The sequence below is a fragment of the Enhydra lutris genome, unplaced genomic scaffold (assembly GCF_002288905.1).
Source record: "Enhydra lutris kenyoni isolate GAN:26980312 unplaced genomic scaffold, ASM228890v2 scaffoldscaffold3, whole genome shotgun sequence".
Taxonomy (NCBI): Eukaryota; Metazoa; Chordata; class Mammalia; order Carnivora; family Mustelidae; genus Enhydra; species Enhydra lutris.
Window position 1 is genome coordinate 10,047,854 of NW_019154087.1, and position 18,378 is coordinate 10,066,231.

General features: G+C 36.5%; 1 protein-coding gene across 1 annotated transcript in view; it reads left to right on the plus strand.

Moving 5' to 3' along the window:
• The first annotated feature begins 672 nt into the window (after positions 1–672).
• LOC111154812 (Bardet-Biedl syndrome 7) overlaps positions 673–18,378 on the plus strand; it is a 48,925-nt gene continuing 31,219 nt past the window's right edge. The window contains exons 1-8 of the mRNA XM_022514738.1: positions 673–867; positions 2,969–3,034; positions 7,883–7,945; positions 9,726–9,901; positions 12,433–12,619; positions 14,655–14,727; positions 15,133–15,249; positions 16,842–16,972. Of these exons, the coding sequence (XP_022370446.1) occupies positions 832–867; positions 2,969–3,034; positions 7,883–7,945; positions 9,726–9,901; positions 12,433–12,619; positions 14,655–14,727; positions 15,133–15,249; positions 16,842–16,972 (849 nt within the window). The 5' untranslated portion in view covers positions 673–831. The remainder of the gene's footprint in view (positions 868–2,968; positions 3,035–7,882; positions 7,946–9,725; positions 9,902–12,432; positions 12,620–14,654; positions 14,728–15,132; positions 15,250–16,841; positions 16,973–18,378) is intronic.

The window sequence follows — 18,378 nt, forward strand, 5'->3', positions numbered from 1 at the left end:
AAGACACATTCCACATTGCAGTTAGCTTTTCAGAAACTACCACTTGTTGATTTTGGACCGGATTCTTCATATACTTAAAAAACCCCACCTATACCAGCAGACTGAACGCAGTAGTAGATCTGGGACTCACCAGACTTACTGGTGGATAGTAAACAGATTTGCAAATAATACCAGTCTTTTTGCCTCTTTTTTTATTCGAAAATAAGTTATTTTCATTAAAATATTTAATACGTTTTTAAACTACATTTTAAAATTTCAGTTCTAATTTCTAACATAGTAAATATCAATAGATAACCCATATCAACAGAAGGTCTTTGGCGTCCTCCGAAATGGTTTGTAAGAGTTTTGCAAAGGGGTCGTAAGGCCAAAAGTTTCATAACTACCGTGGTAAACTAACGCCTATAACAACGTAAAGTAGTTCAGAATCTACACAGGTTTCACACCGCGGGTCGACACCGAGAAGGACTTAGCGCTGGACGAAGGTGGGGGGGAGCCAATGCGGTGTTTCCAGTCCCCGGGGAACCACCTTTCTCCCGCCTCCTGGATCGCTTCCTCCTTTCCTCTCTGCCTCTGATTGGAGGCAGGTTAAGTCTGTGGGCGGTCCTTCGGAAAAGGGGCGGGGCTTCATTTTAGCCGGGGGCGTGTCCTCCTCGCGCGAACGCATTGACGTCATACGGACGCCGCTGCCCTGGCGCCTCGCTTTTGCATCCCCTACTGAGGCTCCTGGGGTTGGTCTTTCAAGGGGACGCGAGCGGCACCCCCTCAGAGGCCTGGGATCTGGCAGCCTCTGTCACTCCTGTGCCGGCCTGATAGCGCGTTGGTGTCACCGTCATGGATCTAAATTTAAACCGAGCGGATTATTTACAGGTAAACCTGAGGGGATAAAGCGGGAGCCGCGCGGGGTGAGCCCCGCTCCCGGAGAGGATTTTGTCCTTCCACTGACGTCTGCCGGGGTCGCCCGGAGCGGGGGCGGCGGCGAAGGTGCTGCGGGGCTGGGTGTTGCACTCGCGTAGTCCCGGTCACGGGCAACCCTGCTCGTACTTGAGGGTCCGCTGGGACTTGGAAAGAAGCGCACACGCTCCCGCGTTGCTGGCTCCTGCCTGGTTCTAAAGATGCCTAGAAAGAACTGACGTGATCCCGGATGACTCCCCGGGGCCCTTCTCCTCCCAGGCTGCAGCTACCTGTTGGCCTGAAACTCCCGAATCTCCATCTCTACCCAGCCGCTTCTCCCGCGCGCCAGACACTTCTTACTGTGACCTGGACCTCACCAGCCAGAGCATCATAAAAGCGACGACAGCTAATTACTGTGCGTGCAATTTATTCTAGGCGCTTAACATATTTAATCTCCCTAAAAATTCTCGAAGTAGGTAATGTTACTGATGGGGATCCAGGGACTCAGATAAAGAAATCTGCTTTAAAAAAAAAAAAAAAATGAAGTTCTACAAAGTCTCTGACCCCACAGCTGGTGTTCTCTGTTACACCATCTTGCCTCATTATTTAAGCTGTAGCTATTCTGTCTCTCTTTTCCATCGCCTTTTTCAGTAATTTTATTTGGTTAATGGTACAAAAGTTTGCCAGTCCGTTTACCTGGAAGTTATGCTAGGTACTTTCCACTTTAATATCTTCCATTTTGAGCTGGTCACCACATTTTGCTATTGGTTTTATCTCCTGAGCATCTCATGACTCTGTCCCGTTTTTGCCATCTCCATCATCCCCAGTTCATGTTCTCATCTTTTTAAAAAAATTTTAATTTAATTCGTGTGTGTTCCGAAATTCATTGTTTATGCACCACACATTTTCATCTTCTTGGGCTCCTAGCCTCCAGCTTCACCTCTCTACAAGCCATCATTCACATAACTTGTTAGAGTGGTGTTTCACAAAAGCAAATCTAAACAGATTACTTTACACTTTAATACTACTCCTTGGAATACGGAATAAAATTGTAGTTCCACATTATCTGTAGATCTTTTCATGATCTGTTGTTTTTTTCCAACTTCCCCATTGGTCCCAACCGCCCCGCTTCCTATCCTAACTATGCACCACTAGTGATAGTTCCCTGCTGAACAGGCCATGCTGTTTTTGTCTTCCATACCTTTTGTAAAATAATCTTCATCATCAGATTGGATGTCATTGCCATCAGCATGTTTTGCATTTTAACAAAAGTCCTCTATGTTGCATTTTAAATAATTGTAATCTGTTTCCAAAGATTTTAAATCACTTTACAAAAACTTTTTAACTACTGTATGTATGAAGTTTTTTATGAAGTCTTCTAGAAATATTTGTCTGTAAAGTATTTTGCAACTAGAGACGCCTGGGTGGCTCAGTCAGTTAGGTATCTCTCTTTGGCTCAGGTCATGATCCCAGGATTGTGGGATCCAGTCCTGCATCTGGCTCCTTGCTCCTTGGGGAGCCTGCTTCTCCCTCTGCCTGATGCTCACTCTGCTTGTGTGCACAATCTCTCTCTCTTTCTGACAAATAAATAAATTTTTTTTTAAGATTTTATTTTTTTATTTGACAGGCAGAGATCACAAGCAGGCAGAGAGGCAGGCAGAGAGAGAGGAGGAAGGAGGCTCCCTGCTGAGAAGAGAGCCCAATGTGGGGCTCGATCCCAGGACCCTGGGATCATGACCTGAGCTGAAGACAGAGGCTTTAACCCACTGAGCCACCCAGGCGCCCCAAATAAAATCTTATTTTAAAAAAAAGTATTTTGCCACTAATGTATTATTTTTGGCTTGACAACTTTATAGTACACATTTTAGTATCTTTGGGTGTGCTCTATGTTGACTTTTGTGGCATATTTCATCAAAAAATAAGTTCATCACTGATCATAATTATTTCATATCACTAATTGCAATAAAAAATAAGTCTCACTATGATCTGAATCACCTGGTCCTTTCATTCTCTGATGTAATCATTTCAAGTTAGTATAATAGAAAACATTCACTAGGTGACTGGTGTGTTTCCTTAGGTGGGAGTGACCTCTCAGAAGACTATGAAGCTACTTCCTGCCTCAAGACATAGAACTACACAAAAGGTACTGTAGAGATACTGGTTTCTCCCTATCTCTTTATCTCTGACAGAGGAGGGGTTTATTATTTCTTTATTGGTAAATTACCCTTTAATGTTAAAATGTAAATAAATTTCTTTTAACTTGAACAGAGGTTGGAATACCAAGGGACGTTTACAGACAGTAATTTTCTTGCATGTTTTAATTTTTATGTACAGTCTGTAATAGATAAGTAAACTTGTTGAAAACATATTTCATTTTTCTGTTAATAATTTACTTGTTGTGTACTAGTGTGTACCAGATTGTATGTATGAAAAACAAACATAAAGTGCAATAGGATATAGAGAAGGTTATTTTTAAACTTTATCATCTTTTTAAGAATAAATTAAATATTGAGGTAACTTAGTGGCTCAATCAGTTAAGTGGCCAACTCAGTTATGGTTCAGGTCATGATCTCAGCCTGGCATGAGGCTCCATGTTTGTTGTGGAATCTTCTTGTCCCTCCCCTTGTGCTTCCCCCTCCACCCTCGCTTTATCTTTCTCATTAATAAAAATAAAATCTTTAAAAAAAAAAAAGAGTAGGTATTTTGATGTTGAACTTTCTATTTATCTAATATTTATTATTTTTATAGAAATATTGATCCTATGATTTCTATAAGGCAATTATAATGTTAGTAGTAGACTTACAGCTGCAAAACAAATACACTATCCTGATGTAACAACATTTTTTTAAGATAAATCAACAGATTTCTGATAGTCATTTATTGTATTTGGTCTACTAGATCAGAACTTCTCAAATTCTTTTTGCTCCCAGCACTCTTTTGCATTTTGAAATTATGTAGCATCCCAAAGAACTTTTGTTTATTTGGATTATATCTATAAATATTATTATATTAAGATTAAAACTAAGAAATATCTAAAATATTATTTTTTTTAAATAATAAATCCATTACATTTACATAAATGAAATTTTAATGAAAAATACCTGTATTTTAAAAAACAAAAAGAATTTGGTGAGAATAGTGGCATTGTATTATTACACTTTTGCAGATTCTTTAGTCTGGCACAGAGAAAGGCACCTGGCTTCTCATGTCTGTTCTTTATAGTCTGTTGTAATATATTGTTTCAGTTGAAGTATACAAAGAAAATCCAGCTCATATAGATACACAGTTGAAAATAAGAGTTATTTAAATAGCTTTTCCAGATAATTATGGCTCGTTATACATGATGTGACACATATACTTAACAAATAGTAGTTTTTGTTTTTTTTTTTAAGATTTTTATTTATTTATTTGACAGACAGAGATCACAAGTAGGCAGAGAGGCAGGCTGAGAGAGAGGGAAGCAGTCTCCCCGCTGAGCAGCGAGCCCAATGTGGGGCTTGATCCCAGGACCCCGGGATCATGACCCGAGCTGAAGGCAGAGGCTTTAACCCACTGAGCCGCCCAGGCACCCCAACAAATAGTAGTTTCTTAAATATTAGTTGCAATGTGGAATATGAAGCCATATTGATTAGTTTTTCATACTTAGGTACATTAAAAACTATTTATACTTTGAATGGATCTTTTACTCATGCATGGGTTTTTGTTTTTGTTTTTGTTTTTAAAGATTTTATTTATTTATTTGACAGGCCAAGATCACAAGTAGGCAGAGGGGGGTGGGGAAGCAGGCTCCCTGCTGAGCAGAGAGCCTGATGCGGGAATCGATCCCAGGACCCTGGGATCATGACCTGAGCCGAACGCAGAGGCTTTAACCCACTGAGCCACTCAGGCGCCCCATGCATGGTTTTATAGCATCTTTAATGGTCATTTGAGATTAGTAGTTCATTGAGTTATACAGATTTCCCAAAGGTTGAATGTTCAAATGTTGATTGTACCAAATGTTATCATGGAGTATCAAACAAATCACATTTGTTGATATCACTACAGATTTCATCAGAAAAGTTGTCAAATATGGAATAGCTGTCCAGTTCCCAGTGGCAGATACATGTCTTATTGGTACTTATTTTTACTTGAAAGCTCAAATTTTATCATTGGGAACAAACACTCTAAATTATTTTCCTTTAAAATGATAAGCTTACTTCCTGCAGTTTATAAAAAAAAAATCTCTACAAATACCCAAGTATTAATAACAACTTGTTATTAATCGTTGTTAATAGTTGCCAGTTGTTCTTTCATTCTTAAAATTGTGTTTTGTGTTTTGTGGGCCCTACGTGTTATAGTCAGTTAAGCTCTGACTCTTCGTTTCAGCTCAGATCTGATGTCAGGATTATAAGATTGAGCCCATGTCCAACTCAGTGCTCAGGACGGAGTCTGCTTTGTTTCTCTCTCCCCCTTGCCCCATCGGTTCTCTCTCTGTGTCTCTAAAATAAAATAAATCTTAAAAAAAAAATTGTTTCGTGAAAAAACTGGGTAGTTCAGCTTATTACCGAAACAATTCTATAAGTGCTTTTTGGTTTGCCACAAAACTATTCTATGTATATTTTATTATTTTTTTTTAAAGATCCATCCATTTTTCTTTTCCTAAAAATTTTATTTATTTGAGAGAAATCACAAGCCAGGTAAGGAACAAAGGGAGAAGCAGATTCGAGCAGGGTGAGGAGCACTCCGCTGAGCAGGGAGCCCAATGCAGGGCTTGATACTGGGATTCCGAGGTCATGAGCTGAGCTAAAGGCAGATGCTCAACCAGCTGAGCCATTAGGCGCCACAACCATCCATTTTAGGGAGTGGGCTGCAGAAAGAATCTGAAGCAGACTTCACACTGAGCACAAGCCCAACTCGGGGCTAGATCTCAGGACCCTGAGATCATGACCTGAGCCTAAATCAAGAGTCGGATGCTCAATTGACTGCACTACCCAGGCGCCCCAATTTTATGCATATTTTCTACTTTCTCACGCCTAAAAGACATGACTCATGACTCAAGGACCTAATTTAACAAGATTAATAATTTTTATTGCTTCATCAAGAACATTCTTATATTAAGTTGGATTTTTTTCCTGTACTTTGAAGTGATGATCACAGTAACCACTGGTGTGGTTTGTTGTCATTGTTTTGATTCTTGCCAGATGCTAGCAATTTTATCCACCATTCCTTTTGTACCATCATTGTAAATATCAGTCTAGTGAAAAAGTATAAAAAAAGAAAGACTTACTGACAAAAATAGTTTTCACTTGGCAGATTCCCTAAAAAGTTCTTGTTGACCCTAGGAGTCTAAGAATCATACTTTGGGAATCCCTGTAGTAGATTATTGTTTTTACAAGTTATTAGAGTAGTGTAGTGTTAAAAAACTCAAAACCTTGGGTGCTTGGGTGGCTCACTCATTAAGCATCTGCCTTCTGCTCAGGTCATGATCCCATGGTCCTGAGATTGAGGCTGTCATTGGGCTCCCTCTTCTTCCTCTCCTACTACCCCCTGCTTGTGTTCCCTTTCTCACTGTCTCTTTTTCTGTCAAATAAATAAATAAAATTAAAAAAAAAACAAAACCTCAAATTGACCTTAACTGTTCTTATGTATTTTTTTATCTGAATAGAAATCTGCCAATACCAAAGATCTATAAATCTCCTAAAAATGTGTGCATAATTATTTGTGAATGTTCATTGTTCTGGGGAGGTAGTCCATAGCTTTCAACGAATGCACAAAAGGGTTTGGATCCCCCTACTACAAAGTTAAGAATCAGGGGTGTTGGGTGCCGGGATGGCTCAGTTGATTAAGTGTCTGCCTTCAGCTCAGGTTGTGATCCTGGGGTCCTAGGATCAAGTCCCACATTGGACTCCCTGCTCTGCGGGGAGCCTACTTCTCTCTCTGCCTCTGTCTTTCTTTGTCTCTCATGAATGAATAAATAAAATCTTAAAAAAAAGAAAAAGAAAAAGAAACAGGGACCTAAGAATGTGCTCTGCAACATCAAGTTATTGATATTTGAGACTTATTTATGTGTTAATATATGGTCAATTTTCTAATGTTTCTGTGCGCTTGAAAAGAACATTTATAATTTAATTCTTAGGATGAATGATTACTTATTTATGCATGTGTGCACATGTCCTACATATATGTACATGCATGTATACATATGTGCATATGTATTAGAGCAAGGTAATTATTTTCTAATCTATATCCTTACCTTTTGTCTGCTTGATTATCAATTCCTGAGAAGGAAGTGTTGAAATCTCCCTCTGCATTTATGTCAACATAATCCATTGGTTACATGTTCGTAATTGTTGAAGCTGAGTGATGTCTACTTTTGTATATGTTAAAATTTTTCTATTACAAAGGTTTTAAAAATATCAAAGAAGTCAGTCACAACTTTAATTGATAATCTTTAATTGCAACTTTAATTTTAAGATAATCTGTTTTTAAAGTTAATCTTGGGGCGCCTGGGTGGCTCAGTGGATTAGGCCGCTGCCTTCGGCTCGGGTCATGATCTCGGGGTCCTGGGATCGAGTCCCGCGTCGGGCTCTCTGCTCAGCGGGGAGCCTGCTTCCCTCCCTTCCTCTCTCTCTGCCTGCCTCTCTGCCTACTTGTGATCTCTCTCTGTCAAATAAATAAATAAATAAATAAATTTTAAAGTTAATCTTAACACGTTCTTATGCTCCAGTTGAGAAAAAATGACCTCCCTGCCATTTCTGTCTCTATTCTCTTGTTCTGTTTACATTGTAGGAACAAAATAAATGGCCAATTACTTGCATAATGACTCTCCATACCTCCTTTCCTGCTATTTTCTTGTAATTTCTTGGAGTATTATTTTGTGTGGGGGTACTTTCCTAGATTTTCTGATCTCTACATTTAAAGTCGTAATTTATATATTGAGAATCTTGTTTCCCCCATATAAGTTAATAGGGCATAATAATAGTAATTTAAGATTCTCTTCAATCTATTGTAGGTGGTTATTGGAGATCATGATGGTGTAGTTATGTGCTTTGGCATGAAAAAAGGAGAAGCAGTGGTATGTATAGCTTTTTTTTTATTTTTGAGAAAAACAGATTTTCTAAAAGAGAAACACATTACTTATTGAATATTCTTAGGTTAAACTTGTCGTAAAAGCAGTGAAAAATGCGTTGTGAGGGAAGCAGTTACATGAAGTATGAGGCTAGAGGCAACAGAAGAATCATTTGCTAACTAGCTATACAACAGATTACTTCACACTTCAGGGTTTAAAACAACACACATTTATTATCGCACAGTTTCTGAGGGTCAGGAGTCTAAGCTCAGTGTCTCACATGGCTGCAGTGCCAGGCTCTATTCCTTTCTGGGGTTGGGGTCCTATTCCAAGCTCACATGACAGGATTCAGATTCTTGCTCTTGTAGGACTGAGGTCCCACTTTATTGTTGTCTGTACACCAGGGCCTGTTCTCATCATCTTGAGGTCCCCATAGTTCTTAGCCCTGTGGTCCTCTCACAGGTCCACTTTCTAACATGGTGACCTACTTCTTCAGGCCAGCAGGAAAATCTGTCCAGCCAGCTATGGTGGAGTCTTATGTAACATGGAAGTGATTATCTAATCACCTTTGCTACTTAATGGAAGCTAGTCAAGGATGTGATTAGTACATCATCATATTCACAGATCATAGTTTATAAGCAATGGGTCTGAGCTGTGAAGACTTATATTCACTATACATTATAAAGAATTTATAAAAAGATGAATAGTTAAAAACTGTCAGAAGCCCAGTGTTTCCAGTATTCATATATTCTCCCAGATACTTTAGTCTCTGTATAAAGTTACTGGAGGGAAGGGAAAGAAGCTGGTGCCAATAATTAAATGGAAAATAACCAAGGAAAAATTAATGATATAAATGTTGTATTCAGGGGTGCCTGGGTGGCTCAGTGGGTTAAAGCTTCTGCCTTCGGCTCAGGTCATGGTCCCAGGGTCCTGGGATCAAGCCCTGCAACAGGCTCTCTGCTCAGCAGGGAGCCTGCTTCCCCCTCCTTCTCTCTGCCTGCCTCTCCGTCTACTTGTGATCTCTGTATGTCAAATAAATAAATAAAATCTTTAAAAAAATGTATTCAATTAGATATTAAGTTACACATTTGGGTTTTTGGTAAATTCTACAGCCTTTTATTTATAGTACTAAAATTCATAAAAATTATAAAGGAAACAGGAGACTTTAGTTTTAAAAAGATAATTAAAATGCAAAAACATGTCCATTGGAGCCAGTGAGGGAATCTTATTAAAATGCAGGTTCTTGGGGCACCTGGGTGGCTCAGTGGGTTAAAGCCTCTGCCTTTGGCTCAGGTCATGATCCCAGGGTCCTGGGATTGAGCCCCACATCGGGCTCTCTGCTCAGCAGGGAGCCTGCTTCCTCCTCTCTCTCTGCCTGCCTCTCTGCCTACTTGTGATCTCTGTCTGTCAAATAAATAAATAAAATCTTTAAAAAAAAAAATGCAGGTTCTCATTCAGTAGAGTTGGGGTTGGGCCTGAAATTCTGCATTTTTAATAAGGTTAATCATACTGATGCCCCTGCTTAATGAACTGTACTTTGAGATGCAGAAGTTTAGATTTTAATGATGTGGCTGAAATAGGTGTGGCAATAAATATTCCAAATTTAGAAGATATTTAGTAAAAAACCTTGAAGACTCACTGAAGTAAATACATTCATATCTTAAGATGTTTCTATAGTGAAACTATAATATTTTGTTGTTTGAAATCACAGCATTTTTTTTTTCAGTAAAGGAAAATGCTTACAGTAAATTTGTGTACTTAATTTTTTCCCCAATGATTTTTGCAGGCAGTGTTCAAGACTTTACCCGGGCAGAAGATTGCAAGATTGGAGCTAGGAGGGGTTCTTAACACACCCCAGGAGAAGATTTTTATTGCTGCAGGATCTGAGATCAGAGGCTTCACAAAGAGAGGAAAACAGTTCCTCTCTTTTGAAACTAACCTCACTGAAAGCATTAAAGCTATGTATGTTTATCCTTTTTTTAATTTTTACAAATCCATTTATAATATTTTGGATAGGTGACAAACATCAGATTAAGTATCATATCTTACTAGGTTTCCTGGGAAATAAAATTGACTAAAGGTACCTTATTAGTCAGAAACTCATTAACATAGAATCAGTAAAAAATCAGTTGGCTGTCAAAATGTTTTCTTTTTAAGACTCTTATAGTATTTACACATTCATTTTTTTGACTAAATGGTTCCAGTTGATTCATGATCAAGGTATAAAAGAAAAAAGTAAAAGAAACCTAGAGACAGTTAGGTTTCTGTTCCTTTCCTGTCTGTGGTCGTTTTGGTTGTGAGGTAGCATCATTTGCTGAAGGCCTGGCTGTCAAAGTTGCTAACTACCAATAGGCTATAATTTCAGGTAAATCAAGTAAGACCCTGAATTAAAAAAAAATAATAACTCCCTTAATGGCTTTCTGATTTGTGAGATTTTACAAGTAAAATATACGTTTTTTGAATCATGAGGAACTAGAGAGGTTTTTAAAGTTTATCTAATCCATTGTCCTCAGACCGCTACTTAGAAGAATCCCTTGGAAGCTTAAAAGAGTAGACTTCTTGTCCTACTCATACCTGCAGAATCAGAATTATTAGGAGTGGGTAGAAAGAAAAAAATTCATTTGACAACAACAGCCAAGTTGCAGACCTTGGTCTGAAAACTACTTATTCAGTCCAGAGTTCTATGAGGTACACAGCTGTCCTGCAGAATTCTATATACTGCACATCACATGTCCTGATGTCTAGGCTGGAAAACTTCGCTCTGATGAGATTAGATAAAAATTAAACCATGGTGCGGGAGTGAGTTCAGTGGTTAACAAGAATGTAATAGTTTTGAAATGGACAATGACAAATGTGAGATACTAAAATCAAAGTAATAAATTAATAATTTGCATAACTCCACATTCAGAAAGGTATGTAGAGAGGTTTGAGGAAAATCAGGAGTTTCCCAGCCAATAGTCTCTTTTGCTAGTTTCTTAAACCTTTTTTTTTTTTTTTTTTTGGAATGAAAGAGGTGGGATGGAGAAGATCTTTATTCAATATTTTAAAAATTTATTGTCTGAATCCCCAGATTTATAAGAGTGCACAGGAAAGAAGGTTATAACTTGAAAATATTCAATAAGAAACTGAGCACTTACAAAGTTGGTTACCACTCAGGCATCCTTCCCTGCTGAATGCTTCTATCTGTCCCCACTCTTGTCAACAGTAGTGATTACAAGTAATACTTTGGAAAATGTTTAATTGCAATATAATTGCAAGCGTAGTGCAGATGGATTTCAAGATGAAACTTAAAATCTTGAAAAAGAATTTCATTAGGTTGATAAAAATGATATTAAGAGGACTACTAAAATCATGTGCACAGCCACAAAGTGAGGCCACATAAGTGATAATCAAAGAGAAAATCAGTGAAGATCATTATAGCATAGGGAATAATTTTGTACCAAAACTTTTTAACTAGACTTTAGAGTGGTGGAGAAATAGTTGAAACTTTCAAATAAAATTACCTTCTTTATGATTCCATGGTTATAGCAATCTAGAAGTGAAAGGTAATGCACTAGTGTATGATTTTTGTAAAATTTCAGCTCCCCCAGTGAAAACTGGATTTAATATAAGAATTGGAACATTGTTAGGATTATTGCCTAAATTTTGTTAAATATAATTTGAACTCTTTTTCATTTCTTTTTTCAAGACAAAATTCTAATGAAATCATTTTTCCCCCACTGTTTATCATTTAAAGTAGGTTTGCTTCCAATAGCCTTTTCTAGACAATTTAGTATAGTAGTAAGAAAGCTAATTCTAGAGCTAAAAGCTACTTGAGCTGTAATCCACTCTGCTACTAGTTGTGTGCCATTAGGCAAGTTACTTAACATTTTATTGTTCTCTGTAAAAAGGGATAATAATGGTCCCTAGTTTACAGATTTATGAGGATTAAGCTAATACATATAAATCTGTTAGGACAGTGGTTGGCACACAGTGCACATTCAGAAAAAGTTATTTTTGACATTGTCTTCAGATATAGACAGTTATCATTGTCTTATTTTCAGTTTTTCTAAGCTTAATTTTGAAATGGCTGAGGCCTTAAGATTGTGATTTTCAGCTTTTTAAAATCAGTGTTGGGGGCGCCTGGGTGGCTCAGTGGGTTAAGCCCCTGCCTTCAGCTCAGGTCATGATCTCAGGGTCCTGGGATCGAGTCCCACATCAGGCTCTCTGCTCCACGGGGAGCCTGCTTCCTCCTCTCTCTGCCTGTGATCTGCCTACTTGTGATCTCTCTCCCTATGTCAAATAAATAAATAAAATTTTAAAAAAAAGTAAAATCAGTGTTCTATCAAAAGGCTACAAATTAAGTGAGGGAAATGGGGGGAAACTATTCTTTAAGTCTGTAATAAAATGATAGAAACAGTATAGATAAACTTTTATTTTCATAACAGAAGAATTCAGGAGTTTCCTATGCTTATTTTTTTAAATATGGATATTTTTAATTTTAATGTTCTCAGGCATATATCTGGCTCAGACCTCTTTCTCAGTGCAAGTTACATCTATAACCATTATTGTGATTGCAAAGACCAACATTATTACCTTTCTGGGGACAAAATTAATGATGTCATCTGCCTTCCAGTGGAAAGATTACCTCGTATTACACCGGTATTGGCCTGCCAGGACAGAGTGCTCAGAGTTTTACAGGTTTCTGTTATTTACATTTTTATGTTTTTTTATAATTTATATAAATGAATATTGCTGAAAAATGTGTCCTTGAGATAACTTACTTATTACTACCACTTTAAATGTCCTAGGTAAAATTATATCTGGAAAAAATGCTTTTTAATTGGTGAGCTAATGTTTTTTAACTTGAGGCAAATGTATTGAGATCTTTCGCAAGTTTTTGGAGAGGCATATATGGGAAAAGGATGCTTCTCTGCCCCCATGCATAATTTCTGAGCTAGTTCAGTCTGAATGGGATGGCTTTGCTACAAAGAACCCCTTCTAGCTTTTTTTTTCTTCTTTCTTCCTCCATTACTCATCCCTCCCCCAAAAATCAAATTAACGGAGGAAATTGGGTTGTAGAGAGGATGTTAGGTTTTAACAAAGAAGGGATAGTTGTGATCAGGGTTGTGTCATTTGTTTACTCCACATTTATGACAGTATGTGAAACAGAATAAGCACTCAGTATTTGTTGGATAAGTAAATGATAAAAATGAATAAATAATAATAAATAATAATGAATAATAATAATAATAAGTAAATGAATGACAGAAAAATCATTTTATTGTCCTTATATTTATATTAAAAACTATGAGTGGTTAAAACAATTACATAAGGCATTGTTATTAGTAATAAGAGTTATAACTATGTCCATCTCAAAAGTGGCTTTCAATAAGATACACATACATAAACACACCAGAATCCATAAAACAAAGTTTAAATGCACCTAACCTAGAACAGGTGGATTGCTTGGGTTAGAAAGTTAGACTGATAGTGCACAAAACATTTGGCCGTTTATTCTGCGCCATCACCGGCTTTCTCACTCTTTGGAATTTCGTAGCCAGGTGTCCATTTCTTGACATCAGTCTTTTTATAGAAGGAAAATCCATTCGTTCTATGAGGTTTTATTTTTTTTTTCTATGGGAAAAACAGTTTATGTACAAGGTTCATTCTAGGGGCATGAATGATTAATTTCTTCCATAGCCTGTGCTTCCAAATATGAGTTGTTTGAATAAGGTTTTAAAAGAATCTGGCTAGTATTCAATTAGAAATTGGTCTGGCTGATTCGAGGATTCTGCTTTGTTTAACAAGAAGAGATCCATGATCTTATTGTAAAAATACAAAAATGACTAAGGATTTGTGGGAAGTTAAAACTTGAAGCCTTTGCTCTACCCTTCACATATTCCTACTCTCCTTTGACTCCCCATTTGTAAGCAATCCATTGCCCCAGAGGTAGCCCTTTTTAAAGTTTTTTTTGTGTATTTTTTTGTGTTTATACACTTGACACCTATGAAGTTTTAAATGTAATTTTAAAATAAAAGATAAGGCATATGACTTTTATATGTTCTATATGTAATTTTTAAAGAAAAATGTTATCCCATATTTACTATAATTTTGTGGGGGTTTTTGTTGAATGATTTAATCATATTTTTTCCATGTGAGTATAAGTACTTCTACCTCATTCTTTAACAGCTTCACAAATACTGTGTATTAAGTGAAAATGTTCCAAATGGCAAAATTTTTAAAAGGACAAATAAGTGGACATGTTTTGTTTTCTTATCTAAGTAACAGGTCATTTGTCCTCTTACTAGAGTAGGTTTTGGAAATATCCAAAAGAAAAGCTGACATTCTCCTTAAGAAGTAATGTTGGGTTTGTTTAAATGTTTGAATGTGCTCTAAGTTAAACTGGAAAAAAGAAACATCTTGTTCCTGGAAACCTTAGATAGGAAAATTTACCAGCGTCAGTCAAGTTTTTGGGCGAAGTATTTAAAATGAAAAGTATTTGAAGTGTAGACTATCTTGTATATTTCTTCTTGATCTTTACATTTTTAATGTATTTTAAAATGAGTTAACATAGACAAAATTACTAACAAAGGCAAGTTAATAATCACAGCATAACTTTCTCCAGCAGTTTTATTCTAGAGTTATTTATAGGACTACTGATGTTATCTATGAGCACCTGTATTATTTTAAATTTGCATTCTGTTTCAGTTCTGAAATACTTGTTCTCCTTCAGGGATCGGATGTGATGTATGAAACTGAAGTGCCTGGCCCACCTACCGTTTTAGCACTACACAATGGAAATGGCGGTAATCACAGTCAAATAAGGGAGTGCATTATGTTAATTAAGTCTAGATACTTCAGGTTTAATCATTTAACTATATATTAAGTGAAAATGGGAAATTGTAGAAAGAACATGAACTGGAATTGAGACAGTAGTCTTCAGATGACTTGCCAGTAACTAACAGTAATGAACTAGTGAACTTTAATTTTTAGTTTCCTCATCTTAAAATTAGATGATGAGGAAGGGTTTTATCTCTTTGATGTGTAAAATTCTATCACCATATAACCAGCCTCCCAAAGTAAGTGTTCTTTTTATATTTTTTAAATGAGATTTTCATGTGAAAGTCAGTGTATCTGAAAAAAATTGCAGTTTTAAAGAGATATTATGAGTCATGGGATAAATATAACATGTTGACTTTAATTATACCTAGGTGACTCTGGAGAAGACCTTTTGTTTGGAACATCAGATGGAAAACTTGGGCTTATTCAGATCACTACCTCCAAACCAGTACACAAGTGGGAAATTCGAAATGAGAAAAAGCGGGGAGGTATGTGTTTGATGTAGTTTAGTTCTGAAATTTCAGTGATTATTAAATATCCTAAATTATATAGTTCATTCTATTTTATTTATTCATAGTACATAGTAGACTTAACATATCACAGAGCCACCTTACTATTTGTTTATTTAGCAGGTCTGTCATACTTTGGCATAATTATTAATTAAGAAATGCTAATAGTAATTTAGGATAGACAGGGTTTTATGAGCTAATGTCCATCCATAACATCATTCTCTGCTCAAATCCATTATTCACTGTTTGGTGTAGAAAATTAATTTGAGTTTGAGAGTATTTGATAGGAGGCAAGGAAAAAGTCCAATGGGTCAGGGAATGTTTTGTTTTCTAAAGAATTTTTACCTTTCTGAGGGAATTTATATCTGACTTAGAAGGTAGTGAGATGGCTAATTATAGATGTAGTAATTCTATTCATATATTCATTTATTCCTTCAACAAATACTTGTTAGGAGAGACAGAGAATAAACAAGCAAATAAGTGAGATAGCTTAATTTAGTCACCTGAAAGAAATGTCAGAGGGTGATGTATTAGTGATGGGAGAAAGGAGAAAGACTATATTTAGACTGGGTGGTAATGGAAGACATCTTATAGAAGACAAAATTTGAGCTGAGATCTGATTGATAAGAAAAGGAGTTAGTAGTGTAAAAACTTGGGGGAAAATTGTGCTTTAGAAGAAGGAAAAAGTCAGGACTTGAGGCAGAGGTACACTTGATTCATTTGAGGAGCAGAGGGGAGACCATGCATTAGTATGGCAAGAAAAGAAGTCAGGGAATTAGCATAGATCCAAATCATGTAGGTCCTTGTGGGCCTTGGAAAAGGATCTGGATTTTAATCTAAGTGCAGTGAGACACCTTTGGAGAATTGTAAGTAGGAGTATGACATGATCTACCAAAACAAAACAAACCTCCGCCCCCATTTGGGGGGAAGCAGGTCAAAATTGGAAGCGTGGCGATTCATTAGGAAGTCATTGTTTTGGTTGTTCTAATTTATTGTACTCTAGGCTAGAGATATAAGTGGCCTAGGCTAAGCTAATGGTAGTTGGAAAGGAGACAATTTCAGTATGTGTTTTGAAGATTGGACTGGTAAGATTTGCTAAGAGATTTGATCTGGGCAGTGAGAAAAAGAGAGGAAGAGACGTAGCCTAGAATTTTGGCCTGAGGAACTGGGTAATACCTTATTGAGATGAGAGATTGGGGAAGGAGCATTGAGGGGGTCTGATAAAGGGGAATGAAGAGTTTTTACTGGGGCATGGAAAGTTAGAGATGCAAATGTATGTCTCAAAGAAAATGCTGAATAGAGATTTGGATATATGAGTCTGGAGCTCTGGGGAGAAGCCAGAGCTGGGGATATAAACTTATGAACCATTTCTATTTAGATTATATTTAAAGTCTTGGAAATGGATGAATACAGATGGAAAAGAGGACACCTGATTATGCTCCAAGGTTTTTGTTGTTTTTTTCCCTATTCTGATTTGGTGTATACATTTTTTTTCGTTCTTTACTTTGTATATACTTGACTATAATGTTAGTTTTATTAATAACTTGTCACCTCTGTCATCTTTTTTGAAGGGATTTTGTGTGTTGACAGCTTTGACATTGTGGGTGATGGGGTTAAAGACTTACTTGTTGGGAGAGATGATGGAATGGTGGAAGTGTACAGTTTTGACAATGCAAATGAGCCTGTTCTACGATTTGATCAGGTCAGTTCATTTAAAAAAAGACTATATATGCTTACTCATCAAAAATTATAGAGATGAAAATGATGATTTGGGTTTTTTTAAATCAAATATATTAAAAACTTGTGTTTGGCTTAGAATATTGCACCTTTGATGTTATCAAAATCTCTAGACCACTCTTGTGTTTGAATAATAGACTGTTGAATAATGAATAATGAATTACTTCCAGCTGAATAATGAATTATTGCTTCTTTGGTTTCTAAGCATTGTATATTTGAAGTATTAAATATTTTGCCTTAGTTTCTATAATGTATAGTAGATTACAGGTGTAACATTTATATGTTTGGGTAACATAAACAAGACTGTGTTGTCTCAAAATAATATTTTAGGATAAACTCATGTTGTTAAGACAATATCAAAATATCTTTAAGCAGAGAGAAAAGTTGCAATTTCACTTCTAGCCTCCCAAAAGTTTACTATATGTGAAGAATTACTAGTTAAGAGTAATTCTAGTTCACAAATTTTAAATGTAGTTTAGCTTGTTTAGCCCAAGGTACAGAGTTACATGGAGAGTCATTCTGTTGTAAATGGAATCTTTCATTTTTGTGAAGTGGTGTTCTCTAGTCCATGGTTTCCCATCCTGCCTCTGGCAGGATTCATTGAGGCTGTTTTGAAAACAAAAAAAACAAAAAAAAACCACAATTCAGTATCAATTAACTTTTCTTTGTCTAATTTCTCTACTGGTGCTACCTCTCAGCTTTAACTGCAGATCAGCAAATACAGATGTTTTGATGTATAGAGAAAGTATATTACATAGATAATACAGGGATAAAAATTCTCTAAAGGTATCATATAGGCTATCATCTTCTTTATTCGTTAAAAGAACTATTTGGGAGATGGTATATGGAATTCAGATAATAGACTAAATATATTGGGAGTTTTGCTTATGTAGTTTTAAAAAAAAAAAAACTGCTTTCTTGGGGTGCCTGAGTGGCACAGTTGATTGAGTGTCCAACTCTTGGTTTCCTCTCTGGTCATGATCTCAGGGTTATGGAATTGAGCCCCACCCCGGGCTCTGGGCTCAGGGGAGAGTCTACTTAAGTTTCTCTCTCCTTTCACTCTGCCCTTCCTACCCCATGCTCATGTGCTTCTATAATGTACAGATGGAAAAGAGGACACCTGATTATGCTCCAATGTTTTTGTTGTTTTTTTCCCTATTCTGATTTGGTGTATACATTTTTTTTTCATTCTTTACTTTGTATATACTTGACTATAATGTTAGTTTTATTAATAACTTGTCACCTCTGTCTCTCTCTCTCTTTCTCTAAAATAAATAAATCTTTAAAGACAAAAGCAAAAAACTTCTTTATATAAATAAATGATCTTGCTCATTGGGTGACTGATGAGGCTAAGTGCAGCACACAAATATA